General features: G+C 46.7%; 1 protein-coding gene across 6 annotated transcripts in view; it reads right to left on the bottom strand.

Annotated features, from left to right (window-relative positions):
• Positions 1 to 15,925, bottom strand: part of MYB (MYB proto-oncogene, transcription factor) — a 47,213-nt gene that overhangs the window by 24,367 nt on the left and 6,921 nt on the right. For 4 of the 6 annotated variants that reach the window (XM_069606742.1, XM_069606739.1, XM_069606741.1 and 1 more), the window contains exons 3-8: positions 9,043 to 9,114; positions 8,244 to 8,336; positions 5,311 to 5,531; positions 3,198 to 3,441; positions 2,155 to 2,223; positions 962 to 1,069 (exon numbers count right to left, since the gene is read on the bottom strand). In XM_069606742.1, coding sequence (XP_069462843.1) covers positions 962 to 1,069; positions 2,155 to 2,223; positions 3,198 to 3,441; positions 5,311 to 5,531; positions 8,244 to 8,336; positions 9,043 to 9,114 — 807 coding nt within the window. The remainder of the gene's footprint in view (positions 1 to 961; positions 1,070 to 2,154; positions 2,224 to 3,197; positions 3,442 to 5,310; positions 5,532 to 8,243; positions 8,337 to 9,042; positions 9,115 to 15,925) is intronic. The other 2 variants (XM_069606740.1, XM_069606744.1) reach the window with 1 other exon arrangement.

Raw genomic sequence — 15,925 nt, 5'->3', positions numbered from 1 at the left:
ACGGAGGCTCCCGGGAGCACTCACCTCAATGGTGTTGGGAAAGCAGAAGAGCGAATAAACAGAAGTTGCACAATTCTAGCAAAAAGATTGCAGAGGCTTTGCTGAACCGCGGGCCCGCATGAACTGGCAACATGCACTTATCGGCTACCACAGGTGTTCAGCGTCGATTCTGAAGGAAGGAGAAATGGCGCCATGCTGCGGGTGCTGCGCCAAACATGGACGCCAGGACAGATGGCAGAGCTCTACCTGGGCCCGAGAATCTGTTCCCTCCATACAACACATGCAGGGGCCCTCACTAGGGCCTGGAGAAAAACACACATTCATCGCAAACGTGCGCCATGCCCAAGTTTGCTCTAGAGCCAATCCAGAACGTTCCTTTAAGCACAGTCGCAAACTTTGCCATGGCCCAAACTTTTTGTTATAGTGAGAATACCGTGCAAAACTGCACTTGCACCAGTATAAAGTTTCTGTGATAGGGTCCCACGACCTTTTAAAAGTGCACACATCTTTAGTGACCAGGAACACTTAGAAAAGTAGCCGTCCTTTCTTGCTGTACACATCACATCATAGCTCATGGCATACATTAGCAGCACAACAAGGATGCCGCAAGCATAGCGTATAACGTAATCCCACTGTGTTTATCTCGGTGTTTTCGCACGCTCCCTGCAAGTCACTTACATTAGAAACATGTCTTCCAAATTTGAAATGGGCCAACATTTCTCTGCCCCAAGTACCGAGCCTTGATCAAAGGAGCAGTGCCTGGGGGAGCAGAGAGAGCGAAGGGTGTGGTGTGAAAGGGGGGAGCAGTGAGTGAAGTGAAAGCACTGCAATAGGGAGGCCACCCTTCGACTCAGGGAAACGTGCTTGCCTTGGAAGCAGGACGACGCAATGCAACACGGGTTCGATCCCCCGGTCCGCGCTTAGGGTATTAAGCTCTTTATCAATAACCAATTCCAATTACCGGTAACGCCGGCTGCTGCCCTTTCAGCTCATTCTCAGTCGACATCAGTAGCAACTCCAGCTCCTTGATTCGTTTTTCTTTCTCAGGGTCTTCTTCGCTATAGTGTCTCTAAAAGCAAGAATTTGTGGGAAAGAAACGGTGAGGGCTCTGGTTGCAATGTCGTTCTACAATATACTTAGTGGCCTGTTTGCTAGCGTTTCTGATCAATTACACTCGGATGTTGAATGAACGGCCGCCATTTTTTTTAAGTATGATACATCGGCCAGTGTAAGTTTAATTTTTAGACATGACAATAAATTAAATATAAAATACACCTCCTTAGACACCATAGTGCCTGCTAATTTGTGTTCCTTATGTACCTCTTTGGCACACAGCTGAACCTATTCCCTCATCTTCCACCTGCCCTGCCCCCAAACACAGCAGATACGGGGCAACGATATAATCCCATCGGATCCCTTCATGAACGAGCAAATGGCATGGCTAACTACATACAGCACCGCCAGCAGAGCATAACCCTTGTGCAAGGGGCAAGTAAGGGGCAGCCTAACTTATCCTGCCAATGTGGCATGCTCGTCTGTAAGCACGCCATGTTAATGCCCAGTTGCAAATAATATATCTGCGTCAAATGTATACCATTCTGCAGTGTTCCTCCTAAATGCAATTTATCACGAAACAAATATGCAATAAACTAGTGCCACGGGGGTAACATGAACACCCTCACCGCCTCCTGTGCCAAGGCCTCATTGTGATCTCAATAAAACACATCACCAGACGCCTTTGAGGAGCTGGGTATCCCCACATGCACCCTTGCAGCACCCATGCCCAACACGTCTACACAGGAACCCCCCCCGCACTGTCACATGCATGCATCCGATGAAACGGAAGTGGAAGGTAATGGGGAGGACCGCAAGGTTTACGACCCCTACCATGACCATATCCCCTCAGCAAACCTACTCACCACTGCCCAGGAACTCAGCGATCACAATGAAGGCCAGTGCCACGAGGTTGTGTAAACCGCAGAGGTGTGCCATACACATTGCACGTGAAATAGCGTAACCCCAGTAAAACATAAATTACATTTAAATCACAGCGTGCCACCCCGCCCCCCACCCCCATGAACGACACATGTGTTACTTTCCACGCACCTATTGTTGCCTCTGCCCCCAAAACAATCTTTCTTGCATATTAATTACCTGGACTGCCGCAGTGCCTGGCTGGGGGACGCTGACAATATTTACATGCAGCGCTACTGGATAAGGCGTCTGCGCGGGAAACAGAAAAAAACAATGCAACGGTCAATTTTTAACTCCAACAACTCCTGCTCTGTCAGTTCCTGGAATGAGTTAACATTCCAGACTAGTGCCAACTTGAAGAACTACATTAATGTGGCGTGAAAGTAATGCTGAAAGAAGAGGCCCAAATTGAATAATAAAAACTCGAGAGCATACAGGGCGGATGGGCCTTATTGCCCAGCAGCTGTGCCGAGTGCTGCTGCACAAAGTATTAGGCTGTGCTTTTCACCACCCGAGTGCTCCCCAGAGCAGAGCTGCTGCAAATACTTATGTGGCCTCGGGTAAAAAGCCATTTTGGAGCATTCCTCTTGTATACGGTCAATGTGGCGCCCCCTGGCGTCCCCCTTGTAGAGCAAGCCGTGCATAAGACGCTGTGAGTGGGAGCGTGAGCCAAGACTTAAGGCTCCTAAGATCTAGCCGGTGGAAAGGGGTGGGTATGGTCTGAAGGACAGCTTGGGGCCTGCGCTCTATGAGACAGGGCTTGTTGTGGTTAAGATGTCGGCAGGGGCTATATGTGTGAAGGAGGAGATAAGTTGCGGTTGAGTTACAGGCTGGGTCTAGCCATTTGTAGGCGTGCTTTGTTATCTGAAGACACACACGGTCAATAGCTTTTACAACTATCAAATCTGATACTAAGCAGAGATGGCAAACAATGGGTTAACTCTTAAGCAGGTATCAGATATTTCAAAACCCAGGGTACGGGCAACACGAGCATGGTCTCCCCTTTTCCTGGAGCTTATACTGCGAAGCTTAAGAAGTCAGGTGGGTCCACGTCACGGAACTCAATAAGCAACCTTACAGTAGACATGTTTTGCTAAAGAACCCAGAGGAGACATGGAGGGGTTGCAAAAGCAAACAAAGTGCACCATTCAGCCAGTCTAGTCCAATCCTGGGCAAGTCTTGGGAAGCAAGTCAACCAATGGAGATAGACGCAAAGATCTTACACTTTGTTGCTCGGAGACGTGGTAGTAGGAGTAGCTGCTGCAGCTGTTGTTGACTCGGGGGTGGGTGGCCGCAGGGTGTGGTGCCGAGGCTGGCGTGTGGGCATAGCCCAGCAAGTGATTGGTCTTCTGATAGTTGGCAGCTGCCGCAGCCTGGCTGGCTTTGGAGGACTCCTGCAGATAACCTTCCTGTTCCACTTTGCGACGCATGGTAGAATTCCAGTGGTTTTTGATAGCATTATCAGTCCTATGCAGGAATGTTAAAACAGAAAAACAAACATTAGCCAGCAGTCGTATAAGCCAGGACCCCCAGCGGAGACAAACACACGTCTACAGAAACCTGCCAACTGAGAGGGTACAGCACGACCATGTTTACATTATCATCCCTTGCATGCCCTCCCACTTCTGGCCAATCCCCGGCCGTACTGAGAGCCTGCGCAGTCACCCGCCATTGTGCATGTCTCTCTGCTCTAATGCAACCACCACAAGAGGGGTCCAAAACAGTTTGGTACTCAGGAACACTTGACATCTCTTTAAATATTACAAACAAGGATGCTCATTGTGCCGATTCTCATCACAAAGGAGTGTGGCCTACACACAGCGCACCAATATGGCCGCCTCCTGTCATACAGGCTGCCGAAACGGTGCCCGATTTGCAGAGTTCTAGCAGCATCCACACATCTTTGGGCTGATGCAGAAACCCAAAAGCCACAGGCCCTCACACCCTTTAGTCGATGATCCTGCCTCACATGAAGGATACTTTCAAAGGTACCTGCTCAATGTCTAACTATGCCCCACAGCATTCTCACCGATTGCAATCAATACATTTAATGATGCTTCCTAGTGTTCTCCCAGAGACAATATTAACATGCATAGCAGAAATTACAGGTTCAGAGCACTTGGTGACAGGTGTTACCAATTACCATCATTATTGCCCACATTTGTGACAGAACTGTGGCACTGCAGGCCTGGGTGAGTAATCTAGGATATAGTAGTGTGGCTACAATACACCAGTCCTGGCAACACAGCTAGGACAGTATGCACTTGCCCACATCTCCTCGATGCATGGCAGATCCTTCATGAATCGTTACAAGTAGGACCGGGGCGCCCATAAGAGGCAGGTGTTATTACTTGTATTAGTGCAGCCCGTGTGTGGAGGCAACAGGCCATGGGTGATAATCAACCAGTCCACTGATAAAACATTCAGCCTCAGGTTTTTTTCAAAATACTTTGTGGCAATGCACTTTAAAGACAGACACAGTGACAGTGCTGTGTGTGTGTGTGTGGGTGTGGGTGTGTGTGTGTGTGTGTGTGAGCACGCGCGCACTCTGCGCGTGCGTTTGCATACAAAAATTGAAGCAATATTCATCAGTGCAGTGCCTGCTCAGTGAATCGTTAACACACTTTTTGCTATGAATAGTTAATAAGGAGCAAAAAAGCGCTTTAACAGGTTTGATTAAGTAAGATTCCCCAATCGGAAACCTGAATTTACAGAGTTACCTCCAAAAAGTCTACATCCTGCGAAACACATTGTTATTAGGGCATTCATGGAGCACGTACCTACCTTCTGGAAGCAACAGAGCTCCTTACAGGTCCTAGGGGGAAGGACACGGTGAGGTAAGCAGGATACAAGGGAGGGGGTCTAGCATCAGGGAGCGTGAGGTGGGCATTTCTGCAGCAGGGGATCTACAAGCAAACAGGGGAGTAAAAATGGGGGGCAGGTCACCTAGCCTCAGGTTTGGTGTGAAGTGAAGGGTATGTAAACTTAGGTTTATGGGAGGAGCCATTCCTTGAAGAGGAGTGTCTTGAGCACCTTCCTGAAATGAAAAAGCGATGGGGTGAGCCTGGTGTTGGCAGGAAGGAGGTTCCAGAGCCTGGGAGTGTAGATGGAGCAGGTCTGCTTCTGGTTCTTTGCTTCCTTTCATTACCAAAATTGTTTACTGTTATGCCTAGTTCTCACACAGGCAGCAGAGACAACTTGCTCTGGTCTACTTCTTAATCAGTGGGGCAACGAGGTGCACGTGGGCACGATTAAAAATGAATTCTTTCAAATTTCTAAAAGGACATTTGACAAAGTGTCATTTTACATTCATTACAGAACACTGGCCCACATTACCTCCCCGGGAGCAACTTTGCAATCTCAGCCCATCTGTTTCCAAGCCGCTTGTGTGCCTGATATATAATGCGGTCTTCCTCTTCCGTCCAGGAGGTCTTCTTCACTTCAGGATTCAGGTGGTTGTGCCATCGCTCCCTGCACTGCTTCCCGATCCTCCCTTTTAGGTGCTTCGCGATGACAGACCATCGCTTGGGACCGTACTTCTGCACCAGCTCAATCACCTTGAAAGAAAAGCAGGGATGCGTGTCAAAGGGGATGATCTGCCACAAGTGCAAATATGGCATGTGGGAGCCAAAATATACAAGCCGTACCAATAACTCACACCACATCCGAGTGGTGGTCCACTTTCCTAAACTGGTTCATGCCCTTCTGTGAGCTATCAGTAGCTCCGATACTCTGCAACCTGTGATTGGCTTAGTCCTAAACCCTTCTGTACCTGTCTCCTCATTCTAGCCACTGCACAATACACTTCTGGTTCAACACCTTCAATAAACTACCAAGAGTTGAAGAGGCAGAGTAGACCATTATGAAACTGGTATACGTCCTTTCCCCCATTGGGCGTCTAAAACGTTGGTAGAGTTGAATAGAAATGATCATGCATCAAGGAAGCTTGGGCTGAGAAAAATCCCTGTTCTGGCACAACCAGCCACTTTCAGACTTCAGCCTGTTAGACACACATTTCAGGACACATTTCACAATGTAATCTGTAGTCAGTGATTAAAGCTCTTCTCTACCCGAGCCCATATTCATATCCTGGTAGAATTCATCACGTCAAAGACTCAATGTCAAACCCTTCCATGAACAACACTGATTAAAGGTTGCAAGAATCTCAGGGTAAAATCCTCCTGCATCCCACAGATCAACCACTTAACAACCACTACACGAACGGTCCACCCAACCCACACAATCCCTGCTTCTACAAACCGGAAACAAGGAAAACAAGGGATACATTTAGAATTGAAATCAATAACATACCTACAAATAACCAGAGATCACCCAAAACCCACCAAACACCCCTTCTCACCCACACATGCCCAGAGGGCTAGTGAATGGACCCATAAAACCACAAAAATGGCACATGACTAACCAAGCAAAAAACCCAACCAACACAGACAACAAACAAGTCCAACACTGGAGGCCACCCTTCCGGACACAGCAAGGTCAGTGCACAAAACAAAGCACATCCAGAAAGCACACACGCACAGTTACACAGATGATCACAACATCTATCCTATTCCTCTCTCGCTCACTAACCAATCCTACCCACTTTTCCTTGCAGAGCCACTGAGTTCCTGGAGACCTTGAAAATGGCAGCTGTGCCCAGAATAAATCAACATAACATAACATTCATTAAAATCTACGCTAAATTCATCATCTGTTCAACCCTTCGATTATATGCAATAGTTTAACCCTTTTCACATCTCATCAATGGTTGATGCCCTACTAAACTAGCCTCTGAAATGTCACTTCAAGCCCTCTCATTCAAAACCATTAGTTAAAACACTTCCCTTAGTGGCCCCTCCATCAAACACACAGAAGTTCACAATTTCATGTACTGGTCTAGTTTTTAGGTCCAGCGTGTGCTGAAATTGTGAGAAACCCATCTCCAAACCTCAGTGTATGACACATATTTCTGTAACAGTCGGATGTATCGTTTCTGAAAATATCGACTTTCTTAACAAATGCAGAAAAAAAATTACATGATGAAAAAATTCAAAACGCTACGTGTGAACAGTTATGAAATTGAATCGTTCTGCAATTATATAGACCACAACATGTTCTCGTGTTTATTTCCATTAAAATGTTTTAGGACATAAATGGTTACCGATAAGTGATTGCTTGTATGAATTTAACCCAAATAACATTTTGATGACTTGAAATATTTGTGAAAAAGAATGTGCTCATTCCACAGTCGCATTATACTTGTGGCAGAGGCGGGAATGAAAAGAAACACAATAACTGGCCCTACAACGTTGACTGATCCTTTAAGGAAAAACACCAAGTAAGAACTGCATCACAAGCTCTTCCATAATGGAGGAGACTCATCCAGGAACCCTCCGGATCGCCCACCTGCATCCAATGGAGCAATGGGGCGTACTCAGAAAGACGGTACATTTATCATACATCCAACATCGTGCTGTGATAGTGGTGCGCAGTTGGTTGGTGAGCGTGATCAACCTTAATTAAGGCCCTCAACTCTATTCTGTATATGTTACGTGAATGTTTTTGCCACATTAACCAAACAAGCACTGACAAAGCCAACAGTTAGGGCTTTTGTGTAGACATGGGAAAGGCCTTCTTTGTCAGACACTGGCATAATGGTAGTACCTGTCCATAAAATGGTACCAGCTGCAAAATGGTGTGAGCACCTGGCATAAAGCTGTTCCTAGCAACTGCCTATGTAATACCTAGGCACAAGCCAAAACTGTTGGCTTTGCCAATGTTTGTTTTAACGGATCGTCCATAAGAGGACATGCATACTGCTTATAAATGAAGTGGCACACTTGATTAAGAAAATGTTGTTACACAAGCAGTGCTTTTATAGCTCCAATGAAGCCAGTAACGCTCCAGAGACTAACTTGAAATAACAACATGTACTTGCATCACTAAGTATGATGTTACTGCTTGATAAAGCTAGCACACACATCCCAAGGGGGTGTGGTTTGAGCAGGGAAGGGCAGTTAGTGGGTGGGAATGGTTTCAGGGATTAGGCTGGACATGGACAGTCAATGGATGTGGGGGAAAAACAAGCAATACCACCAGCTGTGCATTCAGCTTCACACGCCATCTCCCTTCTAGCTGTACTCCAATGCAATAGTTTCATCTTATAAATGGAGTGTTAGCGGCACCCAAAACCAAAACTAAAATCAAATCACTGTCACGTTCAGAATGATGATCATATGAGTGATCGTCCATCCTGAGATGTTCCTTACCCGCTGGTCTTCTTCTTTCGTCCAGGGCCCTTTGATCAGTTCAGGGTTCAACACTTTCTGCCACCGATGCTGGCACTGCACATCAGTCCGGTTCTAATTTTACAAGAGAGAAGAATGCAAGACTCATTATCTATTGCTGGGCGACATATGCAAAGTCTTGCCTATGAACTGCTGTACGTTGTACTATTTGGAACCATAACACACAAGCACACTCTCTACCGCACTGAAATCTCCATGAATCACATTAGCTCCATGCAACAGTCGAAACGTAAGCCACGCCAATAGCTCCTGGACTAAGACATTGAGAACGCACAGCTTCCGAGGCGGGAAGAAGCACAGTCCACGCAGCTTGTTGGTACGAAGTGGATACAACTAGCCACAACTTTGCTGATTTCATAGTCTGTCTACCAACCATCTCACCAAAAAATGTCAAAACAGATTCCTCTTTCCTCTTCAATATAGTCAACTCTGCCCCCCACACACTACTTGCTATGTGAACTAAAAAGTGCAGCAAGCAAACAAGTAGAAAGCGTTCAGCAAGAGAAGCAACAGTCCCTAACAATGCTACTCACGTCAACATCTGGGCAGGGGAATGGTTTAATACATTTGAAGAAAATGGATGCATGCCATAAGTCACTGCATCTCCCCAACTCATAACTACTCGGCAAAGATGGTGGGGCATGATTGTCAGTGTTGTACACACCCCATCCTACCAGTGCTGGCAAAAAGGGGGTGCAAACATGTCACAACTACCAGGAGACACACACACACACAGAAATTTGCAATCATCACCACTTACAGGAAGGAAACTGGCAATAACTTTCCAGTCTTCGGGGCCATTCTGTTCCACTAGTTTCTTTAGCTTCTCATCCTGAGACGTGGAAAGAAAACCCTATTACTATGCCAGTCGTTCTTTACTTGTCACATATATCTCTCATTGCGCACTGACGCTTTGCAGCCAACCAATTCCCACCATCTCAGCTGACTCGTTAGGAGTGGGGTTTTGAAGATGCTGCCAGGTTTAATAAAGGAGTGAATGCCTGGGACAATCAAACGTGCTCAGGGTTTTCGCATGCAGGATGCTGGTGTTAGGATGACAACAATGCAAGACATTGATTTGTATGGCCTGCAGCGTATTACTGCAAACCGCTCAAAGCAAAATGATTAGGAAATGCTGCACCGCCCAAAAAAAGATCTCATCAACCCATGGGGCTCAATTTTCTGATCAGTGCATATCTTGGGGCCCCAGTCTGCTACAAGCTCTGGGTCTACTTCTTCAAAGACTGAGCTCAGTCTGCTCGATGAGTCGATAAGGGGCTCAGCGAACGAGGGTAGGGAGGAAATACCAAAAGGCCCAGGAAAGAACACATGGCCGTTTCATTCATCCAGACACAAGAACTTTCTTTGCATACTATAATCCAGGTGTCACAGAATGAGTACTGCTATAATCAGCCCCACACCTCTGCAGTTATCCCAATCATACAGGCCAAGCAGGCACAGACTGCAATGTATGCCTCCTTTGCCCCTTGTGGTAGCACAGGCAGAGAACATGTTCTATCTCGGGGGGGGGGGTGGGGGGGACTGATAAAAGTAGCAACCCAGACAGCAATATTACAAAGACTCCAAAATGAAAAAATGCACTATTGAGTTTCTATACAATTAGAGAAATTTAATTAAACAATAAATTGAAAGCAACTATCCAGACAACACTTGCAAAACCCACCCCTGTAAACGAAAACAGAGAATGCTGACTTTTGTGAAAGGGCGCTTTGTAGATGGGTAGATGCGCAGGCAATCAGATTGGACAACAATGTCAATGTTCGGAGTTCCTAAAAAAATAAAATATTGTAGAGAATAGCGGCTCAAAAATCACTGTGGTCCCAAAAGTGGACTAAGGGGACAAGGCCTCTTCACAGTACCTTATTCTTTGTCTTCAATGCCTGACACTGTCAAGCTGGGCTTCTATGTGTTTTCCTGTGGTCGAGTTGGTTTAGAAACGGAGCAAGCCGCGTTGATCCAGCGAAAGTCGGCTCTAAGACAGGCCCTGTGTGTCTCGAGTCCACACTCAAGATGATCTGAGTCAATGACTCCCAAAAGTTGGAGTCGGTGGTCCAGTTAGGTCGAAATGATGCTTCAGCTGGGTTGAGGCGGTTTGCAAAATTGTGATTCCCAGCGTGTCGAGTCAGCAGCTAAATCGGGTCGAGGCAATGTTATGTTGGGTTGAAACGGGGTTCAGAATTGGGCAAGTCAGGTGCTTTCAGGTCCCGCGGCAGTGCTCTTCAGTGATGGGAGACTGTATCGATACAACTGGAAGAGGCAGCTAAGCAGCTCGAAGTTGAGTACCAAAAGCAGCATTTCAGGCCCTGTGTCGGCTCGAAGGGTGTGGAGTGTAGTCAAAGCGCTCAACGAAGTCTTGGGGTGACAAAAGAGGATTCCTGCTGCTCTTGGACTTCTCGTGGCTAAAAGTCCCAATCCAGAACCTCCGGAACAAGGTGAGTCCTTCTGTTCTGCACTCCCAATCTAGCGAGTTGCTGGCATCTACAGGTGGTCCTTCACCTCCTGTGAAGAGGGTGCTGGTTCCAGTGCAGCCAGCAATGAGGTCTTAGTGCAACAGCAGTCATCCACACTGTTCTGTTGGAATGGTTAGGAGACAGAGCTCTCCTCTGCCTTGGATGTGTTCTGTCTTCACCTCTATGGCAGAGGACTTTGAAGTAGATAGTACATTCAAAAGAGGTCCAGTGAAGCCTTCTGGCCCTTGTAAGAGTTCAAAGATAAATCAAATAATGAGGCGGTGCCCCTTTCCTTTTAAAGGAAAGCGGTCTCAGGGAATTTGGCCAAAGCAAGCCTGCTGTCAGGGGTCCAATCCAGCTTTCTTTAACAAGTGCCTCTGCCTCATGACATCACAACCTGAGTACACCGTCTTCAGGAAATGGAGGGGACAGGAAAAAGAGAGCCCTAACAGAAACCAAGTGATGGGCCCCTTCCCTCAGCCCACCGTCCCTCTCTGGCCTCTCTAGCTCTGTTCCTGCCCCATGCTTGTTTACTTCAAAGGTACTCCAGGGGTCAGCACCAGGGTGTGACAATACCTTGGTTATGTCAGTGCTGCCCTTGAAGCACTGGTTTCCAAGAGACCTCCTGGGTGAACTTGCCATGCATTGGGGAAAGATGTTACCCTTCCTGCAGGGGACTCAAAAAGGCAGCATCCTGCCTATCGTGCTGTCACGTGGCTGTAGTGGAGACAGTCAGATCGGGCACAAATAAACATCAGTCATGTCATAGCTAGGCCCTGCTCACAGAGCGGACACTAGTGTGGTATCCAATTGCTGTGGCTGTATAATTGAGTGCTTTTACCAATCAACATGCCACAATCAGGCATGGCTTATATTTAAAGTTTTAAGTGCTAACGCAGACTGATTAAGGTATACAGTTATTATCATTTAGAACAGAGCTGCAGAAGATTAAAAAGCCACCTCTGCTTGCAAGAACTTTGTGTTCCAGCAGCAGTCAGGAAGGCACATGTGACATCTGAACCTAATCGGTTCCACTGCAGACCTAGGGCTGAGGTCGCCTGTCTCAGCAAAGGCATATGCTTGCACTATAATGACCTATCTTTCAGAAACAGAATTATCAGCATAATGTTAGTATTTAAAAATCAAAAACCCTTGGAGTATTCTGCCCTCGCCAGATGGCATCCTGTCACACCGGGCATCTGCACCCTATGGCATCCTGCTGTCACACCTGGGATCTGCATCCTTTGGCTCTACAGTTGTTTTGGATTACGAAGCCCATCAGCAGTAGCCAGCTTAGTGAAAGATGAAGGATCCTGGGAGTCATAGTGGGACTCCCAACCTGAAAATAAACAGAACACTCAACTGGAGCGTGAACCATTTTCCTTGGAACAGTCGTTCCATTGTAGCTGCTATGGTCCCAAATGAGCCATCTGTTTGATTTCTGGGTGTAGGTTATACTCCGAGTCACAGGAATGCTGGCTGAGGCCACTCAACAGAGTGACTAAGAGGGGGAGGATGTCTCAATGTGCACCCACTTTGAAAATAACCGTTTGTAGGTTTTCATCATCTGTGTACAATTTTACCAGCAGGAAATGCTGTAATGGTCAAAAGCGACCATGTTAGCAGTGAAAAGAAACCAATGGTTTTGAATACAGTTCTCTGTGGCGTATGACAACTTTCCATAAACCCCGACTGGTGTGTGAGAGTGACAACCCGAGTTTCATGCCTTCTTATACCACTGGTTCTAGTTATAAGCCCCCAAAAAAATGTGTTTCAGCCTCGAGAGTGCTGCAATGTGCTGCAATGCAAATGAAAGGCGAGCAAAGATGCCTTTCCCCACTAGGGTCCTCCATTTTAGTGTGTTTCTTTGTGTTTGGCCCGTTCAGCCCAATAAGAAGTAGGCTGTTTTCAGTCGGTGTCTGACAGACCTGTGAATAAGAAGCACATGACGCCCCCAAGTCTTTGGAAAGATCCTCATAGGATGGAGTTTGCCATACAGCCAGTGGGCGGGGTTCAGCCAGCTTCAAATGTTTAAATATTAAAAAACGTAAGCGCACAATGTCCCCTTTTTTAATGCTTTGCCTGTTCGGTGTTTTTCAAAACATTGTTGGATTGTCACATAAACAAATGGCTTTGTGAAACAGGACCACCTGTGCTACTCACCCGTGATCTTATCATTTGCAAACTGCAGCTCCTGCTACAAGGCCCTGTTCATGGTCCCACCACCCTCCCCCAAACATAACTGGGGCCAGGGAAGCCCTATATGGATAATGGGTACAGATGCGCCACATTACATTTTGAGACAAGTGTATGCCATACAGGAGCGTGTGCCCCGTAATTCCCTTTTGGAATTACTGTAATACTTCCCCCCTTCTGTCAACTTTTCCTGGCTCACTGTTTAGGATGGGTTATCATATCAGTGTTAAGCACGTGACAGGCACGTCCTTAGCGCGTGTCTCTCAAGAGTTGTTGTTATGTTAGCTTGTACAGCGCTTTGGGTTTCTGCTAGCATGGGTTATGTCGTTGAAGCGCTTTGCCTGTCCGACAGCCAAATGAGGAGTATGATAGAACATGCAGCAGTGGTAGGCAGGAGCAGAGTTGGGTGGATAGATAGGATGAAGGTGAAGGTTGGATAGGAGGCTCGGAAAGGCATGAGAAGGAAAAGGTGGAGGGGCTATGCGACCAATGACCTAATATATCCTGGGACTTAACTGTATTCTATGGGACGCAGCTGCATTATTTTGAATGGTATTCGATTGTGTTATGACTTTGAAGTACTAGCACACTGTATTTAATGTACGGCTTTTCCTTGTTTAAACTGGGTGTAAAGGTGAAACCTCACTGCTACCAATCCACAGAAGTTGCTTTTAATTCAGTTTTGGTTCTACTCCACTAGCAAAGGATGAAATACACCCCAGAACACACGTCACAAAATAGACTAGTATGTCAAAATGCAGCATAAAACCTACAGGGAGAAAATCTGAAGGCTTTCAACGAACAAATTCAGACGGAACTTAAATGACTAGCCTTGACTGCACCCTTTTTGTGCATTGGTGGAATAGGACTTCTGCCTTTTTGAGAACAATGGGATGTCGACTGTCAGAATCTGCCACAGTTGCAACGTGTCATGTCAAATGCCTTCCGGGATCTTAACCCTAAAAACGAAATGGACTCACTAAGACCAAACCAGACAGTGTCCTGGAAGGCGGTGCAGACTCAAAGCATTGAGGTAATATAGCATTAACGGCAGGGGCGGTGGCTTGCACAGCCGGTAGCAGCCTATTTGCCCGCATTGGTGAGCTGCAGCTGAGAGAGGTCCCCATCCAGAGGCTAGCGCTGCAAGCAGGGTTTGAAACAAGGATGTGGTTACTAGGCACTAAATAAAAGCAGCTCCTGGCTATCCCACATCACCCAGTAACCAGGAGCCATCGCTGGGAACCAGGATGTATCATATAGCCTGCACTTCCACATGACATGCAAAATACAAACTACTTCTTTTCAATTCTGCATGACCCACTACAGGCATTGAAATTAAGATCGGATGAGGCGGCGATAAAGGCAGCTCCTGGGTAACCAGCAATAACCTGTGATGAGGAACTTGTAAACGGCGTTCCCCAAATCTTAACTTCCACATCAGATGCAAAATGATCAATGTATCCATTATTTATGATCTCTAATGCTTTAAATGTTGTATAGCTAGCTGTGCCCTAATGTTTATTCATCGATTGTCACAAATAAAGAGTTAAATTCACATGGGAATGTTTGTGCGCCATCATTTGGCTTGGGGAGCCAATAGTGGCGCCTGGTAGCGGTTTGTGTCAAACAAACCCGACTCTGCTGTGCTAGAAGCAGTAGCTAAATAGCTTCCAGCTCCCCTCAATTTCGAATCCCGCATTATGCTTTAAAGGTCTTCTGGATATGCCCTAATGCTCATTTATACACATTTATTTTATTTATTTAATTGTGCATTTGCCTAAATGCTCTGGGGTAATGTCACATGGATATATTTGTATATGGCACCAGTTGGCCAGTGGAGCTAAATGTATGCCTGAGTAGCTTTTGGTGTCACGCCAAGGCTCTCCTGGGCTATAACCAAGAGATAAATAGCCACCAGCCATTTTGAACCCCGGGGGAGCCCGAGCCACGGAGGTGCATGGTGTACTTTAACTAAGACGTATTCTTGTATCAGAGCCTCGATGCCCCTGGGCTGTGTGCACGCTATATAAATGTTAATAAATAAAATACATAAATGATGCAGTTCTCTTAGAATTGGGGCTTTCATTGGTGGATTTGGCAAGTGTTCTAGAGAGCTGACTGCAGGCTACATCGTGCTAGGTACCAAAGTGCAATCTGTGATTTGCATACGATAATACTGAGGTGGCTGTTTCCTGAACTGCATGCCCCCACCAAAACTGTGTAAGCTGGACTTTTTTACCTCGATAGAGCAGATGCAATCAGCGGGGAAGGTGTTAGGGTTACATGACAGTGCTCCATCTCAGTGCATTCAGAGGGGGGTGTGTGTGAGAACCAAAGGTTGATGCACTCATAGTTGCCTCAGCCCTTTAGTTTCCGGAGGTCACTAAACACGACTGATTAATGTGGAGGAGTTGCAGTGCATCAACATGCCTGTAGCCTGACCCAAAGGTTCTCTGGCTCCCAAGCAACCAACTACCAGGCCATAGGAACACACTGACAGCTAGAGCTCGTTCAGCGACCCAACATGCACTGATGCTGCTCCACAACCCTTTTCCTCTGTCAATGAGGCCAATCTCTCCAGGTGAGGTGTTTCAAAGAGGCATCTGCCACGCGTTCCTACTTTCAAAAAACATAGGACAGAGAGCCGAGCGGCCAAGAGATGGGATGGGTCCTCAGGCTTGCTAAAGAAGTTTGAATTTTGCCAGAAGTAAGTGTAAGGACAGTGCATGCTCAAACATCACAAAGTGGCTTGAAGGGGGGCCCTCCGGTCTACAGGTACTGAGTGCAGAGGTCTCATAGAGGGAGGGAAAGTGGCCCTCCGATTTACTCTGTGAGGCGCTCTGCCAGACCCGCTACCCTCAGTTTGGCCTGTATAAAGAACAGAGCTGGAGTCGAGGTGGGGGAAGAGAACAGCAATTGAAACGGCAAACAAACAAGGGAACGGGGCCAAGAAAGGAAGAAATCACCTAAGAATCC

This window comes from Ambystoma mexicanum, chromosome 4p (genome assembly GCF_040938575.1).
Source record: "Ambystoma mexicanum isolate Mex_15411 chromosome 4p, UKY_AmexF1_1, whole genome shotgun sequence".
NCBI lineage: Eukaryota > Metazoa > Chordata > Amphibia > Caudata > Ambystomatidae > Ambystoma > Ambystoma mexicanum.
The sequence above is the reverse complement of the archived record's forward strand: the minus strand, read 5'-3'. Positions and strand labels throughout refer to the sequence as shown.